This window comes from Perca flavescens, chromosome 20, assembly GCF_004354835.1.
Source record: "Perca flavescens isolate YP-PL-M2 chromosome 20, PFLA_1.0, whole genome shotgun sequence".
In the NCBI taxonomy this organism is placed as follows: Eukaryota; Metazoa; Chordata; class Actinopteri; order Perciformes; family Percidae; genus Perca; species Perca flavescens.
Genome location: NC_041350.1, coordinates 15,097,306 through 15,110,181, shown reverse-complemented (window position 1 = coordinate 15,110,181; position 12,876 = coordinate 15,097,306). Strand labels below are relative to the sequence as shown.

The 12,876-nt window shown below is 43.2% G+C and overlaps 1 protein-coding gene across 3 annotated transcripts; it reads left to right on the top strand.

Moving 5' to 3' along the window:
• The first annotated feature begins 1,241 nt into the window (after window positions 1-1,241).
• Window positions 1,242-12,672, top strand: peli2 (pellino E3 ubiquitin protein ligase family member 2). Of its 3 annotated transcripts, none has more exons than XM_028566516.1 (6): window positions 1,242-1,565; window positions 6,038-6,167; window positions 8,520-8,621; window positions 10,153-10,350; window positions 10,560-10,748; window positions 10,932-12,672. In XM_028566516.1, the coding sequence occupies exons 1-6, from the start codon at window positions 1,462-1,464 to the stop codon at window positions 11,508-11,510; spliced, it is 1,302 nt and encodes a 433-aa protein (XP_028422317.1). In that variant the 5' UTR covers window positions 1,242-1,461; the 3' UTR covers window positions 11,511-12,672. The 3 variants fall into 3 exon arrangements, with proteins under 3 accessions (XP_028422317.1, XP_028422319.1, XP_028422318.1); XM_028566518.1 differs by lacking the exon at window positions 1,242-1,565 and adding an exon at window positions 2,318-2,366; XM_028566517.1 differs by lacking the exon at window positions 1,242-1,565 and adding an exon at window positions 2,352-2,428.
• The last annotated feature ends 204 nt before the right edge of the window (window positions 12,673-12,876 follow it).

Sequence of the window (12,876 nt, the reverse complement as noted above, 5' to 3'; positions counted from 1 at the left end):
CACTTTGAAACTAAACACCAGTTCAAACAGAAGGTCATTATTGCAGAGGCAATAGAACCACTGAAGGAGCCTGAAGCAGTAAGGGCACCTCCAGCCATGCAGGTTCTTGTGAAAACAAGACAGAGGCAGTAAAATGTTGATGAGATTGCCAGACAAAAGTGGAGTGGCACATTCATCAGAAAGGCGTGAGAACAACATGTGGGATATTGGGTTGAGAGGTTCGTGGTTCCTCACATAAGGTGTGGACATTTGGTTACATTAGTCTGTGAGTCATTCTCAAAAGGAGCAATTAAGCAAATAGGCCATGATGTTATTATTAGATTAATTGGTATCTTCTCACATGGAGCCAGGTGACTAATAAGATATTACAAAAAGAAATAAGCATATACCTGAAGGCTGATAACCAAGAAAAGGAAAGATGTTAATAGAAAGCGAGACAACGAAATAAAAGGATCAAAATAAGCAAAGGTAATGTGAAAATAAAACTCCCATGCATGCAGATAAATAGCCACGTAGGTTATTTAGGATTACATTACATTAGGATTAGGTTTCATAAACAATTGCATGCATTAGCCAACTGCAATAAAGTCATAATCAAAAAAAGTTCTTAAAACGGCCCAGGGGCTCACCAATAAAATAAGCAAACCTGATTTCACCATTCTTTCACTCTTTGCATGTGAACAGTCAGGATATGTACCAGGATGATTATTTTCACCATGTGTTTCCCACTATTACTACCCCACCTTCTGCCCCACTTAGTCCTGTGTAACTTTATACAAAAGCAGTCATTTGTAATAAAATGGTATGATCCTTAATACATTTGTGCTGAAAACGAAGTAAGTTGTATGATATATTAAAAGGATGTTATGACAAAAACGTGCATAAACCCTTATTCTCGTTAGACATGGGAAACTGGAAACTTTACAAACATATCATGAAAAGTATGATCCCTTTAAGAATTCCCAGATTGTACTCTTTGTTTACATAACACAGGGTGCAATCCATGAAACATGTGAGGTGGCAAAAGTAGGACGTTTCACTCCCAAGTACGATAACGTTGTTTACCCAACAATAAATTAAACGCAAAATACTTTCCTCTAGTGTAATTAATAACTTGTAAAAGTAGACATAGCACACTTAGATCAAAAAAAACTATTTTAAACAAATATTTGGTATGGAGTCCCCCTACACAAAGTAAAGAAAAATGGAATGGTACATTCCGGCCCTGCTCCTCGCTGTTTTTCTATCTGCTTCAGAGCGGATTCAACCGCCAAGTAAGTTACATTTTGCAATGTCATGCTAAAGAAGTTTACGATCAGTTTATTTATAGAAAACTGGATTGGCGTGGGCACAGAGACATAAGCCGCTGGATATATGATCTGAAATGAGATCCTGTCGTGCTTTTTGAAGGTAATTCCCGGTGATTTTTGAGCCGCTGTTATTACTGTATAACGTTAGCTAATGTTACACAGTGAAGCCAGAAGCCTCATGTTTTCGTCAAGCCAAGAGGAGCACTGCGCCCCGTCCAAAGACCCAGTGAAATACGGGGAGCTGGTGGTGCTAGGGTGAGTTTTACCTTGCTGATATATATTTTGGGATAACTTTACTTTACAGACTCCTCTACGTTGACGTTATAAGGCCAGTATTTCTAAAGGAAGTTTTACAAGAGGGCACTCACTTATAGCTTAGCTCATTTAGCGACGTGAGTGTACGTTTAGAAAATAAGGTGTGTAACGTCACTTTAGTAATGTGCCTTTTATTTTAGACAAACATCGACTTGTACACAGCTAAGTTAACTTTCTAGAAATAGTCAAGAATAACGTTGAGCCCAGTTTGGATTCACGCACTCACGTTACTCAACTAATCAGACACGTGCACAATCAGAAATGTGTACATTTTCGTGTGGAGTTGGAGTTGCAGTGTTTTCATTCTCTGACAATTGGGGAATTGACAACATTTCCGCTACATCAACCAACCAATGTCCACACAATATAAAAGTTCAGGACATCTGTAGAAACCCGGGTCCATGAACCCCAGACTCTGACCGGGGCGCTCCTACCTTAACAGTCGGATTCATGGGGTTTAAGGAATTCGGATGTGGTGATGGTCCCCTCCCCCATCCCCCAAGGTTCTAATAAATTTTCAAAACAATCTGTAGCTCAGACCGCACAACTTTACATCTTTTAAAACACAACGTTTTCTGTAGTCACGCGCATGCACTACAAGGACAAGGTTTATTTCCAAGATGCTAAAATTGGCCTACATATTATTGTTGCAGTTCAATAGTTTGAAATCACACACCTTGCTTATCCCAACGCACAGCTGATTTCTTTACATTCACTAATGTCTGCTGTCCACATGGTCAGGTAGGGGACCTTAACCGTTTCCAGGCTCTTGGACCACTAATGACTGACATCAGGAGTGGGGAGTATGGATAAAATCCTTTATCACAATACCCAATTGTATATCACAATATCCATGGAAATCGTGTTGGTATTGGTAAAAGTTTGTTGATGAAATTAATACACAGGATCTATCTGTTCTTAGCCACTCCAACAAATTAAAACACTTGGAATCAATGACTGTTTAGCATTTTATGAGAAATAATCACTTAAACCATCAATCACGCTTATCAGATTAATTTCCATTGATTGACTAATCAATCAATTATCATTACATCAGATGGATGCTCAGTTGTTGGTTTAAAAACAAAATGTAAAAAAAACATGTTAATTTTTTTCAAAAATAATGTTTTAATAGTTTTGGCATTGATACTGAAACTATAATATTGGCACTAGTATTGCAAACATTTAAAACAATACCCAGCCCTAATCCGCAATGTTAAAAAAAAACAGGCCAGTTATAGTGGCATTAGCATATGTGTCTCATCCTGCCACTGACTAAAAACTGCTGTGGCTTTTTCTTGTCAGAACTATTTTAAAACCACTGCTGTGTTCTTTCTGGATTTGTTGAGGAGAAACTGCAGCCACTTATCATTCTGAACAATCATCTTTTATATTGATAAACTGTCAAGGGCAACAGCTGACACAGATTATGGAAAACACTTGCTGTGTCATCAGTGATTGGAGTTTGGCCAGTACTGCAAACTATTTAAAACTAGCACTTTTAGGTGTTTGTGCTGTGGAAATTACATGTACTGTATATGGCTTTTGTTTGAAGCCCTTGAAATGATATGCCTATAAAGGTTATATATGCAGAGCATGGTAGAGTGTGGTTTTGTCCCTTGCCCTCCACCCATACACTCACAGCCATGCTGTTATTATATGGGACAACAAGTGCTGACTGCTTATTACCCCAGGCTGAACATGTGGCATGTTTGAAGCTGATACTTTTGTTCTCTCTCCTGACATAAAGACACATATTTGAATCAGATGTGACGGGTGTATAATCACTGCCATGACATCACATCCCACTGATAAAACTGATGGTAGACAAGATAGCTGACAGCATGGAACAAAGCTTGTTTGAGCAGCAGTTCCCTCAGTGGTTTGCTGCCATGACCGTGGTGGCTCTTATTACTTGCATGGCTGCCCCCCATCTCTGTCTGGGCAGATTGGCTTGGTGCTGGTCAGTGAGGGGTGGGGTGGCTGCGTGGGTATCCTGGAAATGAAAGGATGGATTGATCAGGACTCAGCCTTTGCCTCTCCTCAGCTTCCTCTGTCCATTGTGGCTGGGAGACTAGGCCTATTGATTGAACTTTGTACATTTCTCCCTAAAGAACTGCTCGGTAAAGGAAGTGTACAAATCAACTTGAGGGTATCTTTGGTGCAAACTGGCACTGATTGTTGAGATGGCTTTTCTTTTTTAGAAATCCCATTAATCCAAGAAGGAAAAGTGTTATCCTTTTGTGTTCCTCAACTCCACAACAAGGCCAGTGTGGAGCTTGTGTGGTGTTAGTGTCTTGTGCAAGGTTATATCAGTCAGATGGATACTTGGGCCTATGACAGCTTAAATCTAAGTCAGGTGACTGATGCTCTTCTTATTCACTGTGCCATCTGGCTGCCTCCCATGTAGTGACGATGTACTGTTGATGTACACTTTAGATCAACCTATCTGAAGCACTAATAGCCTGTAGTCTTACTTTGCAGCATCATCAGACCTCTGTGCCATCTTCTGTGACCCTTCTAAAGGCCACCCGTCCTCTTTGTCATGCTAATGAGGGTTATAACAACTCGGCACATCTCCCTATTCTGCGAACACTAGCCTTTCATTTAAGCACAAGAGGTAGGGGGACTGTTGGCTCCTTAGTGCAACCCTGGAGGATAGGTGATATGCCAGAGTCTTCTAATCCCTGCTCCTAAAGTATTGGAAGGTAAAGCCGCTGTCTGTCTGGCTCAGGTCAAAAGGTAAAGCGATCACAATTGGTTGGAGCGCAGCTCTTAAAAAGCCTGTCCTAGCTAATGTGACGGTGGCAGTTCCTACATGAGGCATGTGTGCAGTTTCTCAAGGAGCCAGGGTTATATTATATTCTGCAGTTATTCTGACTGAATTGTCATCATGGCGAAATGCTAAGCTGCATATGATCTTATTGTGTGTGTTGTATGTGAAAAGACATCCAGGCACAGGTATCCAGCGGAAGAAAAAAAAACTAAGTTGAAATTGAATGATATGTAGGCCTAGCTGCTCTTTATTTAGGTGTGGAGTTTCTAGGGCAGGTTGGATGAAATTGGAGTATGGAGTCAGCACTTCAAAAGTGTGTTTATTGTTAGTAATTAGTAATGTTTAGTAATGTTTTGTTCTTTAATTTTTAATGTGCCTTCTGTCCTGTACTTTGTTACCAGAGGGAATGTCTTTTTAAAGCAGCATGTAAAAGGAGACATTAGCAGTAAAAGCTAAAGAGCCTTTATAATAGTGAACAATCTAAACATTTGAAAAAAAACTAATACAATTATTTATCCACTTTTTATTTTGCCATTTCCCTCCTGCTGTCAGTGTTATTAGCTGTAGTTTTGTCCACAGTATAATCCAGTGCCTCTCTAGCTCTCGGTGGCTTGTCGTACAGGTCAGCTGTGTTCTCTGTGCTGACTGGGACCATGTGTTTCCATGCCTGGCCAGCCGTGAGGAGACATGAGAAATGGGGCAGGTGGACTAGCTTTGGAGGGAGGGAGGTACGGAGGAGCAGAAAGAGGCTCTTGTTGCTGCTGTTGCATTTGTGTTGCAACAAAGAGGAGAGATGTCTGTAGTGGTTGATAGAGGTCACTTCTCCATGAAATGTATTACAATGCCATCTTGAAGCTTTTAATAACGATATTTCTAGTGTCTGTTTAGCACACTGCTTACACATGAGTGTGTGACAGAAGGTCTGTGTGTTGGATGGGAGTAGGGCATGGGGTGTCCCAGCTGTAGTAACCAGCTGGTGGATGGGGAGAGGAGCAGTCCTACCGGAAGGGGCTTCTTCATTCACAAGGAGCCGCCTAGGCTAAGTGCCCCACGCAGCAGACTGAGACTGGAGTCTGATATTGAGAAGTGAAAACCGAGAATGCTCTTAGGTGATCTTCTGGTGGTGCTGGGGCTTTGAAATTGAGATCTTAGACTTTTCTGTATCAGTGTAAAAAATCCAGCTATGAGAGAATGTGTTTCAGTCATGTGAGCCCAGTTCTCCACCCAGACTGTGCTTTTCCAAAGTGATAGCAAACCTGACGTGAATCTTAAAACCTGCTTCTGCCTGGGACCAGTTTATGCCGGGGAACAGCTGCAGTTTACACAGAGTTGGCTCTCTGAAATCACAAGTACCAGAGTGCATTATGTAATAAGAGACATTATCCAAGGTAATGCTTAGATTGCTAATAGGGTGCATTAGATTGCCAGTGATGTAATGCATGGCAAAGCTCCTTTTCCAAAAACATGATTTCTTTCTAATTCTCCATGTTTACTTTTCATATTATTACAAGAATTTAGCCTGTAAATCTCATTAGACACATCTTTTTGCAGCTACCAAAAATTGGTTTGCATTTTCTCAACATATTTTAACTGTTTTGCTTATTTGCTGTCCTTCTCTCCACCCCTCCCGTGACAGGTACAATGGCTCTCTGCCCAATGGAGATCGGGGTAGACGGAAAAGCAGATTTGCGCTATACAGGAGGACCAAAGCCAATGGTGTTAAGCCAAGCACTGTGCACATCCTCAACACACCCCAGGCCAGCAAGGTACAGAACAGATCAGTGAATGAAAAAGTGATTTATTGAACAGACTCTCCGTGAGAATGAACAATTGTCTGCCTGTATGTAAATGTATGTAAGCATGTAAATGAAAAACTAAGACCGAGGGTGAGGAGTAATTTTGTCAATGTATTTAGGCAGTTTTAAATTCATATTGTGTATGAACACAGCAGGTTAAAGAGTATCCACAACAACAACAAAAAAACACAACTGACTTTTTCAGAGAATGGTAGCTTATGGGACATGCAGTGAACTTCTTTACATTATGGTTGGCAGACCTTAATGTTGACATATTCCATTCAGTAACTGTAGTTCCTAGCCAGGCCTCATAGCTTTTCTCTGCACCGTAGTGCCTGCCAGAAACTGCCCCTTCCAGTATAACACGTCTGCATTCCTGCCTTTGGTTCCCATGCAAAACTGCTAAACAAGCGATAGGACGTGCTTACCTCGGCACCTCTTGGAGGCCAATATCCTAGACATTTGTTGGGAGTTTAGCTCGCTGGCCAAATGCCCTCTCTGGTCCGGTTACTCTCAACCTTGTGGAACTTGACTCCTGATATCTCTGATTTTCTCTGACAGAGGCTTTTTCATCGCAGAGATTGTGCATCATTCCATTTGAGTTTGAGCTGAATGTTGTGCTGCAGGGGCTTATGAAATATGGCTAAATGTTCCTGCTGCTCCACACTACAAGTTGTTTCTCAGAAAACCATGTTGCACTGGACCTGACTGTTCACGGCACAGCTCGATTTAGCAAAGAATGCCCTTTTACAATTAGTCACAGACCGTTTCAGACATGGGAACGGCTGTGACCTTCTTCCCCTTTCACTGCTGTTCCTCTCTGCCACCCTGTTACCAGGCCTGGGATGAGGAGGGTGAACTGAGGAGGAAGTTGTTGCAGTTGCCTGACCCTCTACTCCCCAGCTGTACACGGAGAATGCTCTGTGGCTCAAAAGCTGAAAGGGATAAGCTCACGTGTCTGGGCACACTCTGGTGTTCATGACAGATAATGAGTAGCTCCCATAATGCCACTGCAAGCCTCCTATTCAAATCCAGCCTATGCTTTCTCATCTTCCCACTTGATCTCAATTAGTGCATTTGTGCAAGTGTGATTGTTTATATTGGCCTTCCTTTTGGGGCGTGTGTGTGTGTGTGTGTGTGTGTGTGTGTGTGTGTGTGTGTGTGTGTGTGTGTGTGTGTGTGTGTGTGTGTGTGTGTGTGTGTGTGTGTGTGTGTGTGTGTGTGTGTGTGTGTGTGTGTGTGTGTGTGTGTGTGTGTGTGTCTGTGTGTCTGTGTGTGTGTGTGTGTGTGTGTGTGTGTGTGTGTGTGTGTGTGTGTGTCTGTGTGTCTGTGTGTCTGTGTGTCTGTGTGTCTGTGTGTGTGTGTGTGTGTGTCTGTTTGGAGTGTGCATGAACTTCTTTTAGCCGTTGAACAGGTGGAGCACCATTTGTTTGTAGCAGCGCAGTCGAGACAAGACTGCATGTGATGATGACATTTGTCCCCGTCTGTCTCTGATGTTACAGCAGAGTGGTAGCGCACCCACTTGATGACCCACTTTCTCTCTCCCTCTTGCACGTGACAAAGAGAGAGAGGGGGGTGGAATTTGCAGATTAGAGCGCAATGATAGTGGCATGTGGTAAATTGTTGATGGGAGCTGGGCCTGGGTGGCTTAAACCCACCCTGCCTCACTACACTGACTGAGGCAGTTCAGCTGCTAGGCAAGCTTGTGTTAACTGTTTCTGGTCACTGTTATGTCCAGTGTGTCTTTACACGCTCTTCCCCATTCCTCTGCCAGAAGTTTCTGCCTCAGATCTTTGGTTTGGAATTTATTTAGTTGTAAATAACAGGGTGGAAACAAGGACAAATATATTCTCTTCCAACAAGCACTATAGTCGTTGTGAATCTTATGATGTGACTCATCAATTGAGTGTCGTGCATTTTAATAGTGGTGTTTTGCCCTGATCTGTAATTTCCCCTCAGCCAGGATGCAATGATTGCGTAAAGCATATGGTAGTGTCGTTTCTGTTTGTGGACCTTTGGCACTCTCACATCCGGTGTTAAAGCCACAAATCAAAAGACATCAAAGGGTTTTTACCGACTTCACTAGAACACAAAACCGTTAAACACTCCCTTGTTGTTGTGCTTATACTTTGTTTAAATATGTATCAATGTTCAATATATGTTGTGTATTTATGTGTATGTATGTATGTATGTATGTATGTATGTGTACACACACACACACACACACACACACACACACACACACACACACACACACACACACACACACACACACACACACAATGTGTAGCATGTTTTAATGAGTTGCTTGTTATATTTCAGGCTGTGAACTGTAAAGGCCAACACAGCATCTCCTACACACTGTCCAGGAACCATACGGTAGTGGTGGAGTACTGCCATGATAAAGACACAGACATGTTTCAGGTAAAAACCCATTCAATCTGATCAATTCGATCTGGTCCGGGAGTGGCAATGCGCTCCTGGTGGAGCGGGTGGACGGGGATGGAGTGGGGGGAGGAGGAAGGGGCACAACAGGAGCAGGTGGTGTGTTTGGAGGCCCACGCTCCATGGCTGCAGCAATCCTCTCCAGACTTGAGGAGATGCGCCCGAGAGGCCGCAGCAACATCGCCACCCGATCAAGACGGGCATTTGATTTTGGCAAATCCGCCGTCATAATAGCAATCCGCCATGGAACAAGCGCGCCTGCTCTTAAAAGGAATGTGAGATGACGCTCTGATTGGTTTATTGCACGTTACGCCCAAACCACACCTAGCTACTTCAGACCAACCCATTTTAGATTTGCATCGGGTGCAAGAGTCATTCATCCCGCCGGTATAATAGCAACAGCGGCCGAGATCCGCCCACAAAGGTACTTGCGTTTCACGTTTGATACTTGTGTTTCAGATCGTTAAAATAGGGCCCTATAGCTTTAAATGACACCGTTGCCTATTTGGGATGGATTTTGAATAACCTGTTGAATCCTCAACATTTGATTAGGGCTGCAACTGTGCGATAACTGTACCATGATTACTTTTAGCCCAAAGCTTGTTGTATACGACTTGCTTGTTTTACTGTACTTTTCTTACAGTCCAAACTCAAATATATACTTTAATACTATATATATGATGAAGAAAAGCAGCTTTAATCAAATATTGGCATTTTCTCTTGAATGTTGACTGCACAATAAAAATAGCTGCTATTCTGTCGATTGACTAATGGTTTAATTGAGTGAAATTGAATTAAGAATATTTGCAGCTACGCCTTCAAAATCTATGCACACTTGGTTGTTTTTCCCTTCTCAAACTTTACACTCCACCAGTGAGTGCATGTGTCCTGTATGCGTACTGTCAACAGTTCTGTCTGTAGCATTAATCAGAGTGTACAGCAAGGAGACGATGACCAGAGGGAAGTCAGCACTGCAGACACGTGCTTAACATTCAGCCCTGTGTTGTGTCACACACACAGACACAGCAGAGAAGGGCACACTACTAAAAAACAGGACTTCAGGACAATTTTGAGATGAAGAAAATGAGGAAATGAAAGGAGGAAATGCTTGTTTTTACCTCTGCTTGTTCAGCTTGACAACTGTTTGGACATTGTTCAGTGTTTAACCCTGTGGTCTGCTTAAAAAATAAGCCTGATATATTATTTAAAAAAAAAAAGAAACTTGGATTCTCTTCAGAGATTCACTGATTTGACAACAAAATGCTGAGACACGACACACAGCAACATTATCTTGAGCGCTGTCATTAAAATGTCAAACCGCCACAAACTGACAAATGACTGAAAAGCGTGGAATGGTTTGGTACAAATTTCTGCAGGGATTAAAAAGAATCCCCTTTTCACCCATGCCAGTATGAGATCACAAGAAACAAAATAATAATAATAATAATAATAATAATAATAATAAAAAGCAATAAGCATGAAATTGATTAATGACTGTGTTGCTTTGTAGATTGGGCGTTCCACAGAGAGTCCTATAGACTTTGTGGTGACTGACACAGTAGCAGGAGGCCAGGAGGGAGAGGAGACTCCCATCACACAGAGCACCATCTCCCGTTTTGCCTGCCGAGTTGTCTGCGAGCGTATCCCACCTTTCACTGCTCGCATCTACGCAGCTGGTTTCGATTCTTCCAAAAACATCTTCCTTGGGGTAATTACTATTTAGCGTACATGGTATTATATTAACACTGCTCTCTTAATGGACGGTTGAATGTCCAGTTTTAAATCTAGTTCCAGCACAGTTCTAACAAGAAAAAAAAAAATGCAAATTATGTTACTGGCAGTGAAAAAAAAAAAAAAAAAGTGGACTTCCAGCCACACAACACATCAGTTTGCATCTATGCTGCGTCTCGCCTACAGGAAAAAGCTGCAAAATGGAAGAACCCTGACGGTCACATGGATGGACTAACTACCAATGGTGTGCTGGTAATGCACCCAAAGGGTGGCTTCACGGAGGAGTCAAAGCCTGGCGTATGGAGAGAGATCTCGGTTTGTGGGGATGTTTACACACTGAGAGAGACCCGCTCAGCACAGATCCCAGGCAAACTGGTCAGTAGCTTCATACATATAGCATACGTATACAGCGGAAGTGTCACTGTGACTTTAAATGAAGCAGATGTTTTTCAGTTCCCAAATAGAATATGTGTATGATGGTTACATGCATGACCTAAGCATTCTCATTGTTTTTGCTAAGTGAAACTAAATGTGTGTCTGCTACATCACCCTCTGCAGGTGGAACATGAGAGTAATATACTGCAGGACGGCTCCCTGGTGGATCTATGTGGAGCCACTTTGCTGTGGCGTACTGCAGAAGGCCTCTTTCACACTCCCACCCAAAAGCATCTGGAGGCTCTCAGGCAGGAGATCAACGCCGCGCGCCCCCAGTGCCCCGTGGGTCTCAACACACTCGCCTTCCCCAGCATGCAACGCAGCCGCGCCCTCTCCTCTCTGGAGGACAAGCAGCCTTGGGTCTACTTGGCCTGTGGCCACGTGCACGGCTACCACAACTGGGGCCACCGTTCAGAGCAGGAGCCCAACACTCAGCGAGAGTGTCCCATGTGCCGAGTGGTCGGGCCCTACGTGCCACTGTGGCTGGGCTGTGAGCCGGCCTTCTATGTGGACACAGGTGCACCCACTCATGCCTTTGTGCCATGTGGACACGTGTGTTCGGAGAAGTCAGTCAAGTACTGGGCAGAGATCCCTCTGCCCCACGGAACCCACGCCTTCCACGCCGCCTGCCCCTTCTGTGCCACCCAGCTCAGCCTCACTCAGGGCTTTTCCAAGCTAATCTTCCAGGGCCCGGTGGACTGAGCTGAAGGGTCCTGCTCCGGCAGAGAAGATTAGACAGGAATGCCAACATGCTGTGAAACTGTTCAGATTATTTTGTGCTTTCTTTTGTTCATGTAAGCCAGCTGTGGAAAGGAGTAAGTCTTCTCAAGTTCTGGTCACATACTGTGGATTCTGCACAACAGAGAGCCATTACAGATTGTTCAGGGCCTCTTGTAGCTATTTAGATGGCCACTGTGGGATACAGAGACATGGAGCACACTGGACCGCAGATGCTTTGTTCCTCCAGAATGAACTACTGTTTCAGCTATCTGTCAACCAACCACTTTAAACAAGGCTGTTTTTAAACTACAATGATTGCTGATTTTCCATCGGAGGTCCGTAGAATTAAGGTTGTAGAAGGAATTAACTGATTGTACTCATGAATTGGACTGAACCAGATAGCAATGGTGTATTTGGATCTGTTGGGTGGGAGAAGGGTTTATAGTTCAATTCCTGGTGGGTCTGAGACAAAGTTTTTACAGAGCCAGACAGCTGGACTGTTGGCTGGGAGAAAAGCCCGGAGAAACTTGGTGTCTATGTCTAACTAGTTAAGTTCTCCCCATTGCCCTGCTGGCCCTGAACCCCTAATGGCATCTAGGTCATGTAGCTCTCTGGATTTTGGCTTCCATTTGCTAAACGAACTTTGAAAAGACTTTTTGTGTACAGAGATATAATCCAGTGCCTCAAATCCCATTAAATGGTGGGAATATTTTTATTAAATGAGAATAGATATTTTGTTGAAGGCAAAGGGAGAGATAGTTTTGCATACATGAGACCTAAGGAAATGACAGCCCACATGGATTCTTCAACACATTTTTATCTGACCGAAGAGGTATTTTAACTACACTGAGGCCCTTGTACTGTTTTGTAATGCAAATGTTAATATATTTTTCTCCTGCATAAATAATGTGTGAGAATGTTTGAGAGTGTGTGCATGCATGTGTGATTGTGTGTGTGTGTGTGGGTTGGACTGCGTGGGTGCCCTTGGGCTTTGTTTAAATCGCCCTGCATCATTTCACCCCAATCTCCTTTTCTATCTCACCCACCACCCAAAACACTACCAGAGGGAACCAGGGATTAAACCAACCTCGCAGGGTTTGACAATGAATGTACTGAAATACATTGACTCTCCTCACTGGTGGTGCTTTAATTATACAACTTGCTTTCTCAGTGGCTGTGCTGTTAAAGGTAGAAGTAAGGCCTATTCACAGTGAAAGGCAACATTGGAACTGTACTACCAAATGCATCAACCGCACCCGCTTGCTAGCTTGCTGTGTCCCTGCCCCACACGTACTGTATTCAATCTGCCCTGTTGTTAGCTTTATCCCACGCTGGGTCTGATCCAATG

Coding starts and splice junctions, on each gene's coding strand:
- peli2 (XM_028566516.1), top strand. CDS start 1,462: ATGTTACACAGTGAAGCCAGAAGCCTCATGTTTTCGTCAAGCCAAGAG. Junction 1,566..6,037: donor GGGGAGCTGGTGGTGCTAGG/GTGAGTTTTACC, acceptor CTCCCGTGACAG/GTACAATGGCTCTCTGCCCA. Junction 10,749..10,931: donor CACAGATCCCAGGCAAACTG/GTCAGTAGCTTC, acceptor CACCCTCTGCAG/GTGGAACATGAGAGTAATAT.